This window comes from Trichomycterus rosablanca, chromosome 11, assembly GCF_030014385.1.
Source record: "Trichomycterus rosablanca isolate fTriRos1 chromosome 11, fTriRos1.hap1, whole genome shotgun sequence".
Classification (NCBI taxonomy): domain Eukaryota; kingdom Metazoa; phylum Chordata; class Actinopteri; order Siluriformes; family Trichomycteridae; genus Trichomycterus; species Trichomycterus rosablanca.
The window spans coordinates 29,629,722-29,652,278 of NC_085998.1; the positions used below are offsets into that span (position 1 = coordinate 29,629,722).

A 22,557-nucleotide genomic window follows, 5' to 3' on the forward strand; every position below is an offset into this window, starting at 1 on the left:
GCAAGCCAGGCCAGTCTCATCAAACATCAGTGCCTGATTCTCTTTTGGGCACAGATATCTACAGACACATTCCAAAGTCTTGTAAAAAGCCCACACAAATGGGGCTTATAGTTTCATTTCTCATGGTCAGGTGTCCAACCTCTTTGGATCATATACTACATATCTTGTATAAATGATCACCATCATGCAAACCACAACTTTATCAATGGCATGGATTGATATCCTGTTTTGCCAGGTGTTGCAGCAGAAATACGGAGGATGGCAGAACATCAGCATGGTCAATTACTTTAACGACTTTGCCAGCCTTTGCTTTGAAAGATTCGGAAATCGGGTGAAACACTGGATCACTTTTAACAACCCTTGGGTATGACCTTTTACTAGATTTTAATGATCTTTTATTAAATACGTGCAGAATGTGTTTGTTGGAAATAATTTGTTGTATGTTAGTCAGTGGCAGTAGAGGGCTATGAAACTGGAGAACATGCTCCAGGCATTAAGCTCAAAGGCACTGGAGCCTATAGGGCTGCCCACCACATCATCAAGGTTAGAAAACACACGTCACTATTGTTATGTACACTACATGGCCAAAATTGTCAGCCTGCCAGTGGTGGGTCCATTATTACAATCAGCTGTGTAGATGCTCAGCTATGAATACTCAAATACTCAAAACAACAATTCTTGTGTTGATGTTGTGAGTTGTGAGATTCTTATGTTGACATTGTAAGTCAGGTTTTTCAAACTTTTTTCCAAGCCACACACATTTTGTCCATGATTTTTACCACAATCCAGGCAACACATCAAAACGCATCAAATGTATCAAAACAAAATGTATCAAATTCATCAACAAAACATGAAATTATATGTCTGTAATTAATGAAATTGTTGGCAATCTGGTCCCACTGTGGTTTGCTATGTGTAATGTAAAGCCTTCACAAGGGGGCGTCCTTGTACAAGTTTTTTAAAATGTGTCTGTTAAAATTGTTATAAGTGATAGCTGTGCGTTCTGAAATGAAAAACTGAGATTTTTTGCACTATATGTATCAGCAGGTCTCATACCTGTCCAATAGAATCAAGGCTGTGAACGGAGAGACACACCCTGATCAACGCACTTTCTCCCTGCCTGTGTGCAGGTGCCATTAATCAGCCAGTAGAGGTCGTAGTTGCATCAAATATGAGGAGACCCTATCCAGCTTACTACTACCCCACCCCTATATGAACAACAGACCAATCGTTGTTAATGTGGCCACTCAGTCCAGCCGGATGGCAGAGCTCAGCTTTGATACGATGTATTCGAGATCCCAGCTCCGGTGTGCTAGAGTGTGTTTTACCGCTGCTGGATATTCCGCTAGCTCTGCCCCGGTCGGCTGGGCGACATCTAGCGGGCACAATTGCCAGTGCCTGCAGCAAACAATAATTGGCCACTGTGTCTGGTGGGTGGAGTCTTCAAAATGCTGTGTAAGGACCCTGGTTAGCTGATAGCGGCGTCTGTGCAGAAAGCATGGGCGAAAAGAAGGGGTCCGCAAGGACTGCGCACAGGTCGTAGGAGGCTTGAGGAGCAATATACCCTTCTCAAATGCAGCCGGGGTCCCCAGCAGTGGAAGACAAATTGACTACACTAAATTGGGAGAAGAAGGGAGAAAATGCATAAATAAATAGAAAAAAAGAAGTGGCAGTATATCAAAGTGCAATTGAATGATGAATGAACTCTAATGACATTTAATGTTTCATGTTTTGTTTTGGACTTTGCATGAGTCTGCTTAATTTAATTCACCACACATGTTGCAGTATTAACTAAACTCAATAATTGAAAAGGTTGTCTACAACATTTTGGCCATGTTGTGCCATTTGTTGCATTTAATTACTTAAAGTATACTTTTGTTTGACAATCCGATGGGGCAAAAATAATTTGTACAATAATATTTTTGTTTCACTGTCCTCAGGCACATGCCAAGGTTTGGCATACTTACGACAGTCAATGGCGAAGCAAACAAAATGGTAATGTAGTAAAGCCTCAGGATATACAGTGTATCACAAAAGTGAGTACACCCCTCACATTTCTGCAGATATTGAAGTATATCTTTTCATGGGACAACACTGACAAAATGACACTTTGACACAATGAAAAGTAGTCTGTGTGCAGCTTATATAACAGTGTACATTTATTCTTCCCTCAAAATAACTCAATATACAGCCATTAATGTCTAAACCACCGGCAACAAAAGTGAGTACACTTCTAAGTGAAAGTTCCTGAAGTGTCAATATTTTGTGTGGCCACCATTATTTCCCAGAACTGCCTTAACTCTCCTGGGCATGGAGTTTACCAGAGCTTCACAGGTTGCCACTGGAATGCTTTTCCACTCCTCCATGACGACATCACGGAGCTGGCGGATATTCGAGACTTTGCGCTCCTCCACCTTCCGCTTGAGGATGCCCCAAAGATGTTCTATTGGGTTTAGGTCTGGAGACATGCTTGGCCAGTCCATCACCTTTACCCTCAGCCTCTTCAAGAAAGCAGTGGTCGTCTTAGAGGTGTGTTTGGGGTCATTATCATGCTGGAACACTGCCCTGCGACCCAGTTTCCGGAGGGAGGGGATCATGCTCTGCTTCAGTATTTCACAGTACATATTGGAGTTCATGTGTCCCTCAATGAAATGTAACTCCCCAACACCTGCTGCACTCATGCAGCCCCAGACCATGGCATTCCCACCACCATGCTTGACTGTAGGCATGACACACTTATCTTTGTACTCCTCACCTGATTGCCGCCACACATGCTTGAGACCATCTGAACCAAACAAATTAATCTTGGTCTCATCAGACCATAGGACATGGTTCCAGTAATCCATGTCCTTTGTTGACATGTCTTCAGCAAACTGTTTGCGGGCTTTCTTGTGTAGAGACTTCAGAAGAGGCTTCCTTCTGGGGTGACAGCCATGCAGACCAATTTGATGTAGTGTGCGGCGTATGGTCTGAGCACTGATAGGCTGACCCCCCACCTTTTCAATCTCTGCAGCAATGCTGACAGCACTCCTGCGCCTATCTTTCAAAGACAGCAGTTGGATGTGACGCTGAGCACGTGCACTCAGCTTCTTTGGACGACCAACGCGAGGTCTGTTCTGAGTGGACCCTGCTCTTTTAAAACGCTGGATGATCTTGGCCACTGTGCTGCAGCTCAGTTTCAGGGTGTTGGCAATCTTTTTGTAGCCTTGGCCATCTTCATGTAGCGCAACAATTCGTCTTTTAAGATCCTCAGAGAGTTCTTTGCCATGAGGTGCCATGTTGGAACTTTCAGTGACCAGTATGAGAGAGTGTGAGAGCTGTACTACTAAATTAAACACACCTGCTCCCTATGCACACCTGAGACCTAGTAACACTAACAAATCACATGACATTTTGGAGGGAAAATGACAAGCAGTGCTCAATTTGGACATTTAAGGGTGTAGTCTCTTAGGGGTGTACTCACTTTTGTTGCCGGTGGTTTAGACATTAATGGCTGTATATTGAGTTATTTTGAGGGAAGAATAAATGTACACTGTTATATAAGCTGCACACAGACTACTTTTCATTGTGTCAAAGTGTCATTTTGTCAGTGTTGTCCCATGAAAAGATATACTTAAATATCTGCAGAAATGTGAGGGGTGTACTCACTTTTGTGATACACTGTAACTGTTTACTTTTAGTTTTACTATCTTCTGACCCTTTAAAAGATAATGGTGTTGTTATCTGCCGGTGTTACAGGTATGGTGGGCATCTCTCTGTCAGGAGACTGGGGAGAGCCAGTGGACATTACAAACCAGAAGGACATAGAGGCAGCAGAGAGATACGTCCAGTTCTACATGGGCTGGTTCGCTACCCCTATCTTCCATGGAGACTACCCTCAAGCCATGAAGGAGTTCATAGGTACATTTAACAATTTACTTAGGATAATATTAAAGTTAAATATACACTTTGGTTAGCTACTTACTGGCTTTCTGGGACGCGCTGTCACCTTACAGTAAGAAGGTCCTGGGTTCAATTGTCAGGTGGAAAGATTTGATTGTCTATTATTACAGCTGGAATGTGAATTATTGCCTAAAAATCAAGGTTTACAAACCGGGTTCACAAACCTTTTTGCACAGGCAGGAAAAGTGCCCAGCTGGGGATGGGAACGTCTCGACTGCCCACATTTTCATCGCAGGAAAAGAGTTACATCAAAGGCACATGTGACTTCCTGGGAGTAGGGCACTTTACCACCCGCTACATCACCCATAAGACACACCCTGTTGCTCAGCCCAGCTGCTATTTTAAGGACAGAGACCTGGCTGAGCTGGTGGATCCACAATGGCCTGATCCTGGTTCAGAATGGCTCTACTCTGTACCGTGGGGCTTCCGTCGTTTGCTTAATTTCATCAAGGTGAGTCGTGGTTTATTGCTGTTCTCTTACTATAGTCCCTTTGTCCACAATCTGTTTGTGCTGCCAATACTTACACACTTACACACCTTTTATGTATATTCACTGATCAGTATATTATATACAGGGGTTGGACAAAATAACTGAAACACCTGGTTTTAGACCACAATAATTTATTAGTATGGTGTAGGGCCTCCTTTTGCGGCCTATACAGCGTCAATTCGTCTTGGAAAGGACATATACAAGTCCTGCACAGTGGTCAGAGGGATTTTAAGCCATTCTTCTTGCAGGATAGTGGCCAGGTCACTACGTGATGCTGGTGGAGGAAAACGTTTCCTGACTCGCTTCTCCAAAACACCCCAAAGTGGCTCAATAATATTTAGATCTGGTGACTGTGCAGGCCATGGGAGATGTTCAACTTCACTTTCATGTTCATCAAACCAATCTTTCACCAGTCTTGCTGTGTGTATTGGTGCATTGTCATCCTGATACACGGCACCGCCATTGGATGCACATGGTCCTCCAGAATGGTTTGGTAGTCCTTGGCAGTGACGCGCCCATCTAGCACAAGTATTGGGCCAAGGGAATGCCATGATATGGCAGCCCAAACCATCACTGATCCACACTCATGCTTCACTCTGGGCATGCAACAGTCTGGGTGGTACGCTTCTTTGGGGCTTCTCCACACCGTAACTCTCCCGGATGTGGGGAAAACAGTAAAGGTGGACTCATCAGAGAACAATACATGTTTCACATTGTCCACAGCCCAAGATTTGCGCTCCTTGCACCATTGAAACCGACGTTTGGCATTGGCACGAGTGACCAAAGGTTTGGCTATAGCAGCCCGGCCGTGTATATTGACCCTGTGGAGCTCCTGACGGACAGTTCTGGTGGAAACAGGAGAGTTGAGGTGCACATTTAATTCTGCCGTGATTTGGGCAGCCGTGGTTTTATGTTTTTTGGATACAATCCGGGTTAGCACCCGAACATCCCTTTCAGACAGCTTCCTCTTGCGTCCACAGTTAATCCTGTTGGATGTGGTTTGTCCTTCTTGGTGGTATGCTGACATTACCCTGGATACCGTGGCTCTTGATACATCACAAAGACTTGCTGTCTTGGTCACAGATGCGCCAGCAAGACGTGCACCAACAATTTGTCCTCTTTTGAACTCTGGTATGTCACCCATAATGTTGTGTGCATTGCAATATTTTGAGCAAAACTGTGCTCTTACCCTGCTAATTGAACCTTCACACTCTGCTCTTACTGGTGCAATGTGCAATTAATGAAGATTGGCCACCAGACTGGTCCAATTTAGCCATGAAACCTCCCACACTAAAATGACAGGTGTTTCAGTTATTTTGTCCAACCCCTGTATATATTATACTACATTATATTAAACTCACCAATTTGTTGCTAGCCAAGGAATCATCCCATTTTTTTCTCATGTTTTTTTTTGGTCAACCAACATTTTACTTTCCAATACCTAACAGTAACCAAACATTGCTATTCATTTTCATGAATAATTTCCAACCCGGGTGGCACGGTGGCTCAGTGGATACCAGACAGAGCACTCTGGGTCTTTTCTGTGTGGAGTTTGCATGTTCTCCCTGTGTCTGTATGGGTTTTCTCCAGGAGCTGTGGTTTCCTCCCACAGTCCAAAGACATGCAGTCAGGTTAACTGGAGATGCTAAAATCGTCCTGTGTGTGTGTGTGTATGTGTGTGTTTTGCCTTGTGATGGACTGGTGACCTGTCTAGGGTGTATCCTACCTTTCACCCAGTGAATTGGACCCACCGCTTCCAGTGGGTTTCCAATCCACTGCAATAATCACATTGTATGTTTATTATTAGAGATGTGATTGTAATTATGCTGATAAAGATGATGTCTTTATGATGGTGAATGAAATATTAAAATCACCATTTAAACATGTTTTTACACCTGAGTTACAAATCTTATTGGCGCCATTCTCTCCAAGCTGGCTGGTTGGTTTTGTGTGCTGCGATAAATCCTTCATTTCAACCTTCAATGTTTATTTATGCGTTGTGTGAAATAATAGTGTTTGAGATTAAAAGGGCTTTTTTAAAAGGGCTAATTTCCTATTTAGGTAAGTGTAGCCAGACAAAACTGACAACTTACTTTAAAATGATTGTGGACACGTCTACATGCTACTCTATATGACTCGTAACACAGCTTAAGTTAAAAAAATGACACCTTTGGAATAATTACATGTCAAGTTTTACATTAGAAAGTTAATATAAAAATGTTGGCTGTGTTTATGTGCTTAGTAAATCTGTTTTCTGATTTCCTTTAATTGAAAGAAAAGAAATAATGATGAATGTAAATGCTTGTTATTGATATAAACAAATTATCATCATCAAATTAACTTGTAATGAGAACACATACAACATACAGTAATCATATAGTAATTTCTTTCCACTATTGAACAAGGTATAAATGTGTTAATGGCCAACAGTTATTAACTGTACAGTATATAAGCTGTGAAAAACAATAACAGCTGTTTAGTAATTGTTTATTTTTCTTTAGACTCAGTATGGGAACCCAATGATCTACATCACTGAAAATGGGGTTTCTGAAAAGATGATGTGCCCAGAGCTGTGTGATGACTGGAGAATACAGTATTTCAAAGACTACATCAATGAGATGCTGAAAGGCAAGTTATAAAGCCCTGTTCGGATATCATTAACATTAAAATATGGCACAACCCTCAGCCCAATTAATCTGTTTACATTTTGTTTTTTTTGTCCCAGTAGCAATCAGAGATGGAGTAAACGTGAAGGGTTACACTGCCTGGTCTCTGCTGGATAAGTTTGAATGGGATGAGGGCTACACTGAGAGGTTCGGTCTGTACTATGTAGACTTCAGGAATAAAAATAAACCCCGCTACCCCAAGGCCTCGGTTCAGTACTACAAGCGTATCATTGGCGCCAATGGATTTCCCAGTCAGAAAGAGGTACAAGTACTGTTTTCTCTGTGCTGCTGTTATATTAAGTGTCTATAGTAATGTCTAAAGTAAAGGATAAATCAAGCTGGGACTGTTTATATAATATACATTTATTACAAATACAACAAGTTAGTCAAAATAACATCAGAATAGCAGTGGGTTTTTATGCAGTGATGAAAGTAGAAGCCTGTTTCTTCTTTTCCTTTGGTGCAGTCATTTATATTAATACAGACCTACATGAAGAGAAGAATTTTACTATTAAGAAGCATTAATAAGTAAGAATGTTCTCTAGGAACATCTGTATCAATATAAAAATAATATGCAAATTGGTGCTAGGTTACCTGCAGATTAACAGATTCAACTCACTTACAATTAAAGGAAAGTGTAATATTAGTATTGGGCGGCACGATGGCCAAGTGTGTAGCACTGTCGGCTCACAGCAATCCGGGTCCTTTCTGTGTGGAGTTTCCTCCGGGTGCTCCGGTTTCCTCCCACAGTCCAAAGACAAATTGGACATACTAAATTGTCCAAGACTGTGTTCAATCATAACCTTGTGAACTGATGAACCTTGTGTAATGAGTAACTACCGTTCCTGTCATGAATGTAACCAAAGTGTAAAACATGATGTTAAAATCCTAATAAATAAATAATATTAGTATCAAATATCGATTTGTATTACAGTAGAAGTTGTCTGGGGTAAAAACAATTGGGAATTATTTACATTGAAATCTCACTTTACACCAGTATATTTAACATATTTAACATTGTTTTATTTCTGTACATACAGTGTATCACAAAAGTGAGTACACCCCTCACATTTCTGCAAATATTTTATTATATCTTTTCATGGGACAACACTATAGACATGAAACTTGGATATAACTTAGAGTAGTCAGTGTACAACTTGTATAGCAGTGTAGATTTACTGTCTTCTGAAAATAACTCAACACACAGCCATTAATGTCTAAATAGCTGGCAACATAAGTGAGTACACCCCACAGTGAACATGTCCAAATTGTGCCCAAAGTGTCAATATTTTGTGTGACCACCATTATTATCCAGCACTGCCTTAACCCTCCTGGGCATGGAATTCACCAGAGCTGCACAGGTTGCTACTGGAATCCTCTTCCACTCCTCCATGATGACATCACGGAGCTGGTGGATGTTAGACACCTTGAACTCCTCCACCTTCCACTTGAGGATGCGCCACAGGTGCTCAATTGGGTTTAGTCCATCACCTTTACCTTCAGCTTCCTCAGCAAGGCAGTTGTCATCTTGGAGGTTGTGTTTGGGGTCGTTATCCTGTTGGAAAACTGCCATGAGGCCCAGTTTTCGAAGGGAGGGGATCATGCTCTGTTTCAGAATGTCACAGTACATGTTGGAATTCATGTTTCCCTCAATGAACTGCAGCTCCCCAGTGCCAGCAACACTCATGCAGCCCAAGACCATGATGCTACCACCACCATGCTTGACTGTAGGCAAGATACAGTTGTCTTGGTACTTCTCACCAGGGCGCCGCCACACATGCTGGACACCATCTGAGCCAAACAAGTTTATCTTGGTCTCGTCAGACCACAGGGCATTCCAGTAATCCATGTTCTTGGACTGCTTGTCTTCAGCAAACTGTTTGCGGGCTTTCTTGTGCGTCAGCTTCCTTCTGGGATGACGACCATGCAGACCGAGTTGATGCAGTGTGCGGCGTATGGTCTGAGCACTGACAGGCTGACCTCCCACGTCTTCAAAGTCTGCAGCAATGCTGGCAGCACTCATGTGTCTATTTTTTAAAGCCAACCTCTGGATATGACGCCAAACACGTGGACTCAACTTCTTTGGTCGACCCTGGCGAAGCCTGTTCCGAGTGGAACCTGTCCTGGAAAACCGCTGTATGACCTTGGCCACCATGCTGTAGCTCAGTTTCAGGGTGTTAGCAATCTTCTTATAGCCCAGGCCATCTTTGTGGAGAGCAACAATTCTATTTCTCACATCCTCAGAGAGTTCTTTGCCATGAGGTGCCATGTTGAATATCCAGTGGTCAGTATGAGAGAATTGTACCCAAAACACCAAATTTAACAGCCCTGCTCCCCATTTACACCTGGGACCTTGACACATGACACCAGGGAGGGACAACGACACATTTGGGCACAATTTGGACATGTTCACTGTGGGGTGTACTCACTTATGTTGCCAGCTATTTAGACATTAATGGCTGTGTGTTGAGTTATTTTCAGAAGACAGTAAATCTATACTGCTATACAAGCTGTACACTGACTACTCTAAGTTATATCCAAGTTTCATGTCTATAGTGTTGTCCCATGAAAAGATATAATGAAATATTTGCAGAAATGTGAGGGGTGTACTCACTTTTGTGATACACTGTATATAGCCAACAGGCCTCTTAAAAATATTAGAAAACAGCTAATATGTATAGTCATATACAGTACGTATGTTGCCATTTATATGTTTAATTTTTTCTATTTTATTTTAAGAGTTTTCTCCCAATTTTCAACATAGCCAATTAGTCTTCCACTGCTGCAGGACCTTAATCACATCTGATGAGGGTATATTCGCCTGATTCGCTCCATCCAGGCCACAATGGGTTGATGATTTTGGTTATGTCATTTTGTTCTCAACCAATTACAGTTTATATCAGTACAGATCCTTGAATCTTTCGTTCATCAAGATCCGATGTGTGATTTAAGTGTTCCCTTAATTTTTTGAGCAGTGTTTTAGGGGGTCTTTAAAGAAAAGTAAATTCAATGTTTCAGCATTATTACTGTTACTGTTGGTTTGTGCCCACTGCGTATAAAATTTTCTTTTGTTGGGAACAATGCAAAATGTAACTAATCTTCTATATCCAGATTGAAAACTGGAAAATGAAGGCCACAGAGATGTGCTCCTTCAGTAACCAAATCCTGGCTGCAGGTGAGTCCCTCTTCTGATTTGTTAAAGCATACAGTGCTGTGAAAAACAACAATAAAACCCTCACCTTATTTTCAAATATATCTTTGCTAATGTCACATTTAAATGTTTCACACTTTTCAGAATCTTCCAACTAATTTAAATATACTTTTATATAATGTATAAAATTAATTTACGAGGACAGCGATTTATTTAAAACTTATGTTAAGTAATAGCCCTCCTAAATCTAATAACTGGTTGTGGCACCCTTGGCAGTAACAACTGCATCAAACGTTTGCAGTAACTTGTGATGAGTTTTACTAAGGTTTTTTTTTTGGCCCACTCTTTTTTGCAGAATTGTTCTAATCCTTCTACATTGGAAGGTTTTCAAGCATGAACTGCCCATTTAAGGTCTAGCCACAGCATCCCACCAAGTCTGGCTCGCAAAAATGAACCCATTGGTGGATTGTCTTTTATACACTATCATGATAGCTTCACCTGTGTAACCTGAATAATTTGCCCCATTCTAACTTTAAGTGTGTTTTTTATATATCTGCATTAGGTTGGTCAGCCAAAACATCAAAAATCATGGGGTTTTGTATTCATTTAAGCTTTACGTTTTATTAAATCTTGCTTTCTAGAACTAGTACTCATTAAACTCCAGTTAAAAGCCAATCACACCAGATCTTCAAAGGTTTTTTTTAGTTTGTTGACAAGTATTAAAAATTTCAGATTTATTTCATACAACTTAATATAGTAATACAGCCTATTAGCCACATGCTATTTTTACCTACATAAAATCATTTGTATGATGCATTTGGCTACTATTTAAAACGGCTTAGAATACACTGTATCACTGTAAATTGAGACACTGATAATTCACGTGTAATGTCTTATTGACAGCTAGATTAGATAGTTTTATATTCCTGTATGCTGTGTTCAAGTTTAGACAACAATGTTAAGTTGTATTAAATCTTGTTACCTAAAACTAGAACTCACAGTTTTACTGGACAGTACTAAGCCAATCACATCAGATAAATACATATAATATACATACACAAATTAATATAGTAAGCCAGCCTATTAGCTACATGTTAATGTTACCTACATAAAACCATATGTATGATACATTTGTACAAACAGCTACTATTTAAGTATCACAGTAAATTGAGACTCTGATGATTCATGTGTAATGTAAGTTGTATTATTGCCAGCTAGATAAACACATGACCTGACGTACAGTCAATGGACAAAATAGTGATATAGTGACTTTTTGAGTTTATTTTTTTTATATGTTTTGAATTCATTTATGCTGTGTTCAAGTTTAGACAACAATGTTAAGTTTTATTAAATCTTGCTACCTAAAACTAAAATGAACAGTTTTACTCCACAGTTCTAAGCCAATCACATCAGATCTTTAAAGTTGTCATGTCATGTCACTATGCCATCATCGCTTTGCAAACACATATTTATAGTTAAATTCTATAAGGCTTATTGCCAATGAACAGAATGACTGTAGTTATTAAAGAGCTCTAATAATTTGTGCTTTGATAAGATTCTAATGCAACAGAACATTAAAAAAAATCTTTAAAAAATGTGCTGAAATGGTCACAAAGACAATCCATATTAAGTAATTTGTATGGATTTATAGACTTTTTAATGAGACTACCTTTCATTTCTGTCTTTTCATTAGAGGAACAGCAGACCATGGCTGCCAATATTCTAAAACTTATCCATGGTAAGCAACTGAACTCTCACAAAAAACTTCTAGCAGAGTCTAAAAGTATGAACCCACTAGGTGCTCCAACATTCAAAAACAACTGATCTCTTTGTGTTATTCTGAATGTTAGAATCTAACATGTGTTAACATGTTGTTCATGGGAAAAAAACTACAAATAAAGCATTTTATTTGACCTGTACTGTGCAAATGATACAACGCCAAATTTCTTTGCCTGCATGACGTTATGCTAACAAGATTGTGATAACAGTTTCACGGTGCCTGTGTGTTTTAGATCCCTTGAGCAGCCATATGGAGATGGTGACTGAGATTGTCGTGCCCACTGTGTGCACCCTTGGCATTCTGATCAGTGCAGTTTTTCTCATGTTTCTCTTTAGGAGACACAACTAGAAGAGGATTATTTAAACCTGAACTTTATTTAGACACCAAATGACACAATGCTAAATTGTTACCAAGATACAAGTATTAGTTTTTAAAGGGCTAGACCAGAAAACTTTATTTGAGACGCACAGGATGCCTTTTCAATAATTTATTCTTTTATTCTAAAACTATTGGATGTTAAACTGGATAAAATGTAAATGTATTTAATTATTTAAACATTTCAGATCAGTGTACAGAGTAGTTCTGTTTAATCTGACCTGTTAACTGAAGTTGGCCAGGCTGCAGCACACCATAGTTCTGAAGTAGGGTGTCTTTTCATTTTCGGCACTCACCGACACCTCCAGTGGTAGATCTGAAATAAGTAGGGGTACAATAAAGTATCTAAAATTAATATGCAAAATGCCAACAGGTTTTTGTGCACTTAATAATCTGATAATGGGAAAACCTTGGATCTAAATACATCAGTTAATAATATAATTCTTTAAAGTAATAAAATAGCTTTTTTTATTTAGGCATTTCCTAGTCGTATCCAGTTAACTGGTTGTATCTCCCCTGCACCGCTGCAGACCCTACCTTGGCCGTGGAGGGCTGTACCTAACACACATATTACTACTGGATCCAGTAGCCAATTGCTTCTTTTCACCCACACAACGCGGCTTCATGAAGAGTGTCACACACTGCTCTCCATTGTCCCCCATTCCTTTTTATGATTTAGAACACTTATGTCTGTTGGCTTTCGGGCGGCAAGGTGGCTAAGTGGGTAGCACTGTCGCCTCACAGCAAGAAGGTCCTGGGCTCGTTCCCCAGGTGGAGCGGTCCAGGTCCTTTCTGTGCAGAATTTGCATGTTCTCCCAGTGTCTGTGTGGGTTTCCTCCGGGTGCTCCGGTTTCCTCCCACAGTCCAAAAACATGCAGCCAGGCTAATTGGAGACACTGAATTGTCTTATAGGTACCCAGCCGCTAGGATGCATAAACCAGTGCATTGTAGTGCCGGTCCCAAGCCCGGATAAATAGGGAGGGTTGTGTCAGGAAGGCCATCCGGCGTAAAAACTTTGCCAAATCAATAATGTGGATCACGATCCGCCGGCGACCACCAGCGGGAGCAGCCGAGGAAATAGATAGATGGATAGATGTTTGTTGGCTTTCCTATAAAACATCTATGTTGTGCAACCTCTGTGTAGTTTATTAATACCTTTAATTTTTAACATATTGTTTATTTCTCTTGATGACTGTTCATAAAATATAATCTATGTTAAGCTGGGCCTTTTTTCTTGGGGCTGTGAAACCTTTACCTGTATCAAATGTGACGTGATTTACTAGAGGTTTATCACTGAGATGCCAGGAGGTTTTTACTTCTCTTGACCCCTGTCCACTAGACACCTCCACTCTCCAGGAAGACGGCTGCTCACTAAGAATAAATCACAAATTGTAATGATATGTGTAACATAATAAAGAATATAAACAGATTACAATTTTAGTTCTTACGTCTGGTAAAAGTGGCTGATAAGGGCAGGTTTGATTTGCATTTGGAACACGTGTAGTTCGTCATAAGGTGCAGATTTGTAGTACTGCAAACAAGACCTAAAACACAGTTTCAAACCAGTATATGAAGAAAATGTGTCTCTACAGAGGCTGTTATTTTAAAGAACAAGCAAGCAGATAACTGACTGTGTGAAGAAGAACAGACGCTCATGGGGCAAGTTGAGAAAGCTGCTGAGGGTGCCCAGGGTCTCCAGCAGATGGTGCAGTTTTCTAAGTCTGATCACCTGCTCCTGTAGGTCCACCTCACCGCTTAGGTAGTAACTCTACAAATAAGAAGCAATTAAAGCCTATTCATCCATATTAGAAGTTTATTCATATACAGTAGTTTCAAAATGTTCTTACCAAATGGTTGAGCGTCGTCAGCTCCTTACCTGCCAAAAGCAAAAGTAATATTAAGTCTTAATATTTAATGATTTCTTGAAATATTTATTAAAAAACACATCCATGCATAATGCATAAAACAACAGCATAATTACCAACTAGGTAGTTGATGTAGTCTTTTCTCATCTTGTCCAGACCTAGCTCCAACAGCATGATAGCAGGAGTGAGGCCAGTGAGAGGCACTGTGTCCACCTGCTGCTGATAGGACTGCACTATGAGCTTACTCAGAGAGCTGCTGCTGTCCCTGTGCACCTGTAAAGAACAGAACCTCGATGAGTAAACCAGCACTCATTTAGGTGAACGATGAATGCAGATTTATTAACTCAAACAAGCTTCTGATGAGTAGATCAAATCCACCTGCTTAAAGTCGTCTGAACATTTGCTTAAAAGAAAAGAACAAGACTCGAGGAAGTCTGACATTTTGTCCTGAATTGAACTTTTCACTCAAATTGTTTTGCTGATTACATGATTTGTAATCAAATACTGTATATATACTGAACACAATTCTAGCAATTTAATTGACCTTGCTCAGGGACCCAACAGTGGCAACTTGCCAATGGTGGGGCTTCAACCAGCATTATTACAACCTTATAATTACTATTACAGTAACTTAACTATTAAGCTACCACTGCCCTGCCCAATATATATTTAATTATTTATTAAGATTTTAATATCATGCTTTTGTTACATTCATAAGAGAACAGGTATTTACAGGTTACACAAGATTCATCAGTTCATCAGTAAATATAGTTTTTCCATTTCAAAAAACATAATAAACCACTTTCAGAGTAAATGAAGTAAATTAATAAATGATATTTGAAGGCCAAATCCAAATTGCATTGTATGACCTCCAAATCCCAGCTCTAGCTGATTTAGACCAGTTTCTATGTTCTAGCTAAGAAATCACTGTTAACGATGGAATTTTCCACTGCCCTACAAGGACAAGGGTGGGAGTATATAAGAGTGATTATTTTCTTTCCTTCTTATCGCACTCTCTGAGTTTCCATGCGAGACTCTGATCGCAATCGTTCTCTGCAGACAAGAATAAAACTAACAATTCGTAAACCATCCGTAAACAGTCTCGGAGGTATTTCATCAAGGGTTTTTCCACCATGCATGTGTACAACAATAATTTGATATAGTATTTGGTCTGGAGGCAGAGCAAAAATAGTGGATGTTACTGTGTGCATTTAAAATCCACAGGTTTATAGGTTGGCAGGAGGACCTGGGTGCGTTTTCAATTTTTTATCTTTGTTTTATCTTTTTCAATTATCAAAAAATAATATACTAAACCAGTTACTATTCTACAAAGATTATAAGATAAGTTAGGCTTTATTGTCATTGTATTTATACAACAAAACTTTGTTTTGAAGCTCTCAGTGAGACCAGCAGCAGTATTAAAATATTACTTGCAAATATTGTATGAAATATAGAGTATTATATACACAGGGTTTGAATTGTACAAAACAGAACAGCGTTACCTGGTATCACAGTAGAAAAATAATAATAATACAATAATAATGATTAAAATAATAATAATAATAAAGCATTGGAGTACTGTATATTATTGAACTGCAATAAACTAAATAGATTTTAATTACATACCCAAGGTTTAATCTGACCAAACCGCACAGCTTTGATGACTAATTTTAGAGAGTCTGTTATGTCTTGATATGAGGCCACACCTGTCAGGATAAAAAAAACACAGTTTAATACAAAATATGCATTGCTTCATACACCGATCAGCCAATTACAATTACTGACTGTAGTCCATCTGTTTCTATGCATGCTTGTTAGCCCCCTTTCTTGCTGTTCTTCAATGGTCAGGACTCTCTCAGGAGCACTACAGAGCAGGTAGTATTTAGGTGGTGGATCATTCTCAGCACTGCAGTGACACTGACATGGTGGTGGTGTGTTAGTGTGTGTTGTGCTGGTATGAGTGGATAAGACACAGCAATGCTGCTGGAGTTTTTATACTCCTCACTGTCACTGCTGGACTGAGAATAGTCCACCAGCCAAAAATATCCAGCCAACAGCGCCCCATGGGCAGCATCCTATGACCACTGATGAAGGTCTAGAAGACCAACTCAAACAGCAGCAATAGATGAGCGATCGTCTCTGACTTTACATCTACAAGGTGGACCAACTAGGTAGGAGTGTCTAATAGAGTGGACAGTGAGTGGACATGGTATTTAAAGACTACAGCAGCTCTGCTGTGTCTGATCCACTTATACCAGCACAACACACGAACACGCCACCACCATGTCAGCGTCACTGCAGTGCTGAGAATGATCCACCACCTAAATAATACCTGACCATTGAAGAACAGCATGAAAGGGGGCTAACAAAGCATGTAGATGGACTACAGTCAGTAATTGTAGAACTACAAAGTGCTTCTATATGGTAAGTGGAGCTAATAAAATAGACAGTGTGTGTAGAAACTAGAAGGTGGTTTTATGTTATGGCTGATCGGTGTGTAATACAATTACTATAGCAAGTAATCCCAATAAAGTACTCACTCCTCCGCATTTTATTCCAGAGCTGTTCGGTGAAGTCCAGATCCCCTCTCTCCAATATCATAGAGCTAAAAGCTAGCACCGAATCATTTTTGGTCTTTTGGTTCTGTTACAATAGAATCAAATTAGATCACTCAGAAAAAAAAAGCGCCAAATTTTAAGTGAATTTTCATGTACCTCTGATTTTAAATTCTGGCCAGGGACAGCATTGGCAAGGTTCTCCAGCTCTACATCATGAAAGGAAAGACAAAGAGTAAAGAAAGCAGTATAGTGGATAGTTTTATAGCTAAAGTTGTAGTTATGTGACTACCTTCTATGAGCGCTCTGGTTAATTCCATAGGAGACTTTGTTTCAAGAGGTTCTATCCACTCGATCTCTCCTGTCCTCAAACCTTCAGCCAGGGACTACAAGTAATTGTACGTTTATTCAAACTGCATGTTAATTATATTTGGTAAAACAGATACTGAAACATACAGGAAGATCCCTCGTAATCAAATAACGAGGCGTATGAGTCTTTATAATGTCATTAAAAGCTATACCATTGACATTTCCAGCCTGCACTCCCGGCTATCAGTCGGCCAGGTGTCTACACAGACACACGATTAGCTGTATATCTAAAGGGAGAGGGACGATGGCTGAAACAGCGTTCCTCGTCACTGGTGCAAGTGCGGCCCTGCTGATCAATCGAAGCACCTGTAAGAGGGGAGGCAGTGTGTGGTTCTCCAATGCGAGACCCCGCCCCTGGTAGGTGAAAAGAAGCCATCACAGCTTCGTGCATGTCGGACGGAGCTTGTGACAGCCTCGGCCCTCCTCAATCAGAAAAAGAGAAATACCAACCCTTGATATCTTTTAACACCACATACCAGAAGAAATTCCATCTCTCTGTAGGTCTGATACATCGGGCTTCTTATGTCCCCAACTGACACTTTGATATGCTGCATATGAAAAAGACACATCATTTAGCCTAGCATTAGCAAAATAGAGCAAAATATATGGCCCACTGTTGTTAATTAATCTAATATCCAGCAAGCTAATCCAGGTACACAGGAAGAATGAGAAGCTACAATAGGTCTAGATCTAGATTTACCAGAGTAACAGCAGATGACAAAGGAGGGATCTCCAACATTTTCTCAACATTATTCCATCTAAAGGTGGCAGTAACACTGCTCTGAGACTCCACAATCAGACTCTCCTCTCTCACTGAGCAGAACAGGTTGTATTCAGCCAGGCCTTTTGTCAGCACCTAAAGTTAGAACACAATGAGACTTGGATACATACATAATGTATAACAAAGTATAACAAAATGGAAAAAAAAAAAAATCTTTTTCACTAAGCACTCACTGAGTCCAGCACCCACCAAAATCATACAAAGCATGAATACACCCTGGACAGGGTGCTGGACCCTCACTCTCTTACACCTAGGGTTGATCTTGAACAGCAAATCCACATTCTACATGTTTTGGAAGGTAAAAAGAAACTGAAGTACCAAAACGAAACCCACACAGACACAAACAGAACATACAAAACTCCTCCCATAAGCGACCAGAGGAGAGGATAAAACCTGGCTCCCCAGGTCCCATGTTGGTGTGCTTGGTGTGTCACACCTACACTACCAGCAGCACTAATGTGCCCCCACTGCGGTATAATTTGTAATCATTACAGAAAAAATTAAGATAAAAGATGTGTTACTGCTGAGGAGTGGTGTCTGTTCTGGTGTTCTTGTTTCAGCTGGTCCATCGTGATCGTTTCGTCCACTGCTGCCCCTAAAGGTGACAAAACATAAAGTACAGTATTAAACAGCATATTACTAATGACCAGTAAACAGTATAATTAGCATGTAATGACACCACTGATTGTGCATCAATCTGTCACGGGCTGTGTCCCAAACCCAAGTAAGAAAGCAAACCTAGTGATCAAAATATCCTGTACAATTACTAAAACGGAGTGTGTCAGTATATCTAAGCTGAACCATCCGTTCCCATCATGCACAACTTGAGTTTACTTTGAGGGTTTACTGTCTGTAAACAATAAGTATTGATCAGGATTCCATAATAAGGTAAGGTATGCTACAAACTAAAAGGAACACCTAATTCATAAATTTAATACATGTGTGTGGCCTCTTTTTTCTGGTTCCCATGAATCTGCTAGTAAGAATATTGGTCAAGGCTTGAAGATAAGTCTTATAAATGAGATGTTTAAGCCCAAGGTTATCCATTTTTATTCCTAGTTTTTTTTATCCATTCTTATTCTCTTTGCTTTCTTGTAAAAGGAGGTTCCAGAAACATGTATTGCTGTTACAAGATGCCTACCTGTGTGATGTACACAGATGATCATTATATCCTTTGACTAATATATCTATAGTATATTATAGTATAGTACTACAATATGGTGTCCACCCTTGGCCTTTACACACCGAGATTTCCCCTGACATACTCTATCTGTTTATGACATTATGACATGTAGATGGTAAAGGACCTAAATTATTTGTGATCTTGCATGACAAACATTATGTTTGAACTGACTGGCAATTCTCTCACAAACTTTGATACAAAGTGGTGAACCATGACCCATCCTTGCTTGCAAGGTCTAAGGGTTTGGTGGATTTTCCTTTTATACTGAATCCTGAAGACCTCACCTAATACCAGTTAAACCAGTTGCTTCTGTCCCCAATTTTTTTGAGTGTTTTGCAGGTATCAGATTCTATTTTTTAAATATATTTTTTAATAATCTAATATTTTTTTATATTTTTAAAAATACTTGTATATATTTTTGTTGTTTTATATATATTTTATATTTTTTTAATATTTGGAAGTAGCAATACCAAATATAATTATATATTTTTAAGAGGTCATATTAAAGGTGAAAAAAGCATGGTTTTGTTTTTTTACATTTAAAAAAAACTTAAGATTGTAACAGGGATGTAGAGAGTTTTTATCTCCACTGTAGCTTTACTAGCTTTACACCATGTGTCTTGTGACTATGGTGAATGATATTACCTTTACAGCAGACTGTGTACAGTTTGACAGCTGTGGCTTTGCTGCCAGCGTAGACTGTTTCTGCACCCAGCCAGCAAGTGTTAGCAGGGTCATCCATGTCACAACGAACCCAGAGAGGTGGCAGGACGTGAGCATCCACTTTGGGCATGTTGGGGTTCTGAGACATGGTGTACCATGACAACATCTGTCTGTGCAACCAGACAAATATTTATAGCCAAGTTTATGCTGATGATTAAAGTACAACATTTAGCAATAACACACTAATACACTACTTCTCTTACCTGGCTTTATTGACAGTGAGTGGTTGTGGCCCAATGTCAAGATCCTGCAGTTTAACATCTGCTTCTTCACTGAGACTGATATCCTCTTTGCTTTCCAGTTCCACAGGGTCAACTGGCAATGGAGGCAGGGTTACCATCTTTTCACAAATGAAAACGGGCTGGTTTCCTTCGATCATGCTGAGAAGAGGCTCATCAGTGCATATCGATATTTTATTATCATCCTGTAAGACCAGAAAAGTACTTGCTGCTTAGTAAATGTGTAATAATAATTCACAAAATATTAGCACTTACTGAACAAGGGGGTTTGAATTATCTGTTAAACAGTTACCTGATAAACCCAGAAAGCTTTGTCTTCATCCTGACAAGACCTAATACAGAAAGATAACGTTGAATTTTTTATATCCACTTATATACATGTGTTTAAGTCAGCAAAAAGCAGACAAAAATAGCACTACATTAAAAGCCTACCTACTTCTGTAATTAATATGTAATTAGATTTATCTCATGGATTTATAATGGGGTCTTAATTATACATAATAACAAAGTGAAACATGCTATTAGTTTTTATCAAAAATTAACAAAAATAAATAATGATAGAACTGTGGCAAGACAGCTCACGTTTTGAAAACAACAGTGACCCAAAGCATACAACAAAACCAACACTAGCGTAGCTTTAAAGCAACTCTTAAGAATGTTCTTAAGAGGCCCAGCCAAGATCCTGACTTTAAGTCCATCAGACTTCTGTGGAGAGACCTGAAGATGGCGGTTCACACTTGCCATCCAAGGAGGCAAGGAAACCGGAGCTCCCGGAGGAAACCCAGGCAAGAAACTCCACACAGAAAGGACTCAGATGTCCCCACCTGGGGATCGAACCCAGGACCTTCTTGCTGTGAGGCGACAGTGCTACCCACCGAGCCACCGTGCCGCCCGATCTGCCATGAAGAATGGGATAAACCACCCAAATCCAGGTGTGAAAAGCTTGCTGAGACATCCAAAATGTCTTACAGCTGTAATTGCTGCCAAACAGGCTCATACAAATTACTCACTTTCTTAACCGCTTATCCCATTAGGGTCATCGCTGGAGCCTATCCCAGTTTTTCAATGGGCGCAAGGCACACAGTAACACCCTGGACGGGGCACCAGTCCATCGCAGGGCAGACACACATACACACCCATTCACCTATAGGGCAATTCAGTGTCTCCAATTAACCTGACTGCATGTTTTTGGACTGTGGGAGGAAATCGGAGCACCCAGAGTAAACCCACACAGACACGGGGAGAACATGCAAACTTCACACAGAAAGAACCCAGACCGTCCCACCTGGGGATCAAACCCAGGATTTTCTTGCTGTGAGGCGAGCCATCGTGCCACCTTGTGTGGCACAATGCCAGCTGTAGCCTAGTGGTTAAGGTACTGGACCAGTGATCAGAGGGTTGCTGGTTCAAGCCCCACCACTGCCAGGTTGCTGCTGTTGCCAGGTTGCTCAAACTGTATACTGTAACTGCAATGTAAGTCGCTTTGGATAAAGGCGTCTGCTAAATGCTGAAAATGTAAATGTAAATGAATTATAGACTTCAGTTTATAAATTACTTTTAGAAATCATGTCCACTTTGTTTTGGGTAATTAAGTGTAAAGTGTGAAAAAGTTTAAATACTTCTGTTTAATACTGTACTTGTTATTACAAGTAACACCAGATATGTCTTAACAGTATTGTTTCTAATTTATTCACCAAAAAGAAGTCATTATGCCATAACATTTGACAATTTAAAAAATAAGTTTAAATCAGTTTACTGCACAAGCTGTGTGGTTATTTCCTAAAAAACAACATCAGTTGATCAGGGGAGCCCAAACTTTTCCATACAAATGTACAGTATTCATTCTAATTCATACATAAATAAAAGAAACAAAAATAACATTGTTTTATAGTGACTTACTTGAGAAAATGAAGAAAACTGTTCGCTTCTGATATGATAGTATTTCTCATGATGAGACCTGAAGAAAACACATACAGTAGTTTACTTCTTCCCGCCGTGCTACGTCACCAAGGTTAAAAGTCATTAATGCATCTTCACACAAATATATATAGTCATTTATTAATGTAAGTACTATTTTATAATAATTTCAAATTAGATAAATAATCGTATCGCAATATAACATTGCATACGTTTACTGAGTTAAAATAAACTGCTTTGAAAATCGAATACTACCGCACTAGGTAGTATGTGAGTCATTAAATTACACATAGTATCCGTACTATTCTTTCATACTGTGTAGTAGAGTAGTGTACAGTCTGAGGAGAGACGCTAAACCTGGAAAGTAGTCCGGCTCCAAGACGTTCATCCGCGCTAAATATAGTCCTATGTATTGCATTAACGTTTTTTGTCATTTTATCGCTCAAATGTATTTTCTGAATGACATAGGATATTCATACATGTAATTACATATTATTTGTTTTAAGACAATTTAAACACTT

General features: G+C 39.8%; 2 protein-coding genes across 3 annotated transcripts; one reads left to right on the plus strand and one right to left on the minus strand.

Moving 5' to 3' along the window:
* Positions 1–274: 274 nt before the first annotated feature.
* Positions 275–12,377, plus strand: lctlb (lactase-like b). Of its 2 annotated transcripts, XM_063004143.1 has the most exons (7): positions 275–364; positions 448–543; positions 1,941–1,995; positions 3,739–3,900; positions 4,119–4,393; positions 6,934–7,060; positions 12,262–12,377. In XM_063004143.1, exons 1-7 carry the CDS (start codon positions 275–277, stop codon positions 12,375–12,377), a joined length of 921 nt encoding a protein of 306 aa, XP_062860213.1. The 2 variants fall into 2 exon arrangements, with proteins under 2 accessions (XP_062860213.1, XP_062860214.1); XM_063004144.1 differs by lacking the exon at positions 448–543.
* Positions 7,443–22,065, minus strand: zwilch (zwilch kinetochore protein). Its single transcript, XM_063004140.1, has 18 exons — positions 22,019–22,065; positions 20,412–20,451; positions 20,084–20,304; positions 19,803–19,990; positions 18,496–18,569; positions 17,894–18,049; positions 17,670–17,741; positions 17,117–17,210; positions 16,984–17,033; positions 16,810–16,912; positions 15,896–15,975; positions 14,386–14,542; positions 14,252–14,280; positions 14,036–14,172; positions 13,853–13,948; positions 13,660–13,775; positions 12,626–12,720; positions 7,443–7,584 (listed from the first exon to the last, which is right to left on the minus strand). Exons 3-17 carry the CDS (start codon positions 20,257–20,259, stop codon positions 12,629–12,631), a joined length of 1,620 nt encoding a protein of 539 aa, XP_062860210.1. The 5' UTR covers positions 20,260–20,304; positions 20,412–20,451; positions 22,019–22,065; the 3' UTR covers positions 7,443–7,584; positions 12,626–12,628.
* Positions 22,066–22,557: the final 492 nt, after the last annotated feature.

Excerpts from the sequence above, each read along its gene's own strand:
- zwilch (XM_063004140.1), bottom strand. The coding sequence starts at position 20,259 with ATGATCGAAGGAAACCAGCCCGTTTTCATTTGTGAAAAGATGGTAACC. Across the intron at positions 16,913-16,983 it reads GCCAGAATTTAAAATCAGAG|AACCAAAAGACCAAAAATGA; the intron begins GTACATGAAAAT and ends CTATTGTAACAG. Across the intron at positions 14,543-15,895 it reads TTGGTCAGATTAAACCTTGG|GTGCACAGGGACAGCAGCAG; the intron begins GTATGTAATTAA and ends TGTTCTTTACAG.
- lctlb (XM_063004143.1), top strand. The coding sequence starts at position 275 with ATGGTCAATTACTTTAACGACTTTGCCAGCCTTTGCTTTGAAAGATTC. Across the intron at positions 544-1,940 it reads CTGCCCACCACATCATCAAG|GCACATGCCAAGGTTTGGCA; the intron begins GTTAGAAAACAC and ends CACTGTCCTCAG. Across the intron at positions 4,394-6,933 it reads GTTTGCTTAATTTCATCAAG|ACTCAGTATGGGAACCCAAT; the intron begins GTGAGTCGTGGT and ends ATTTTTCTTTAG.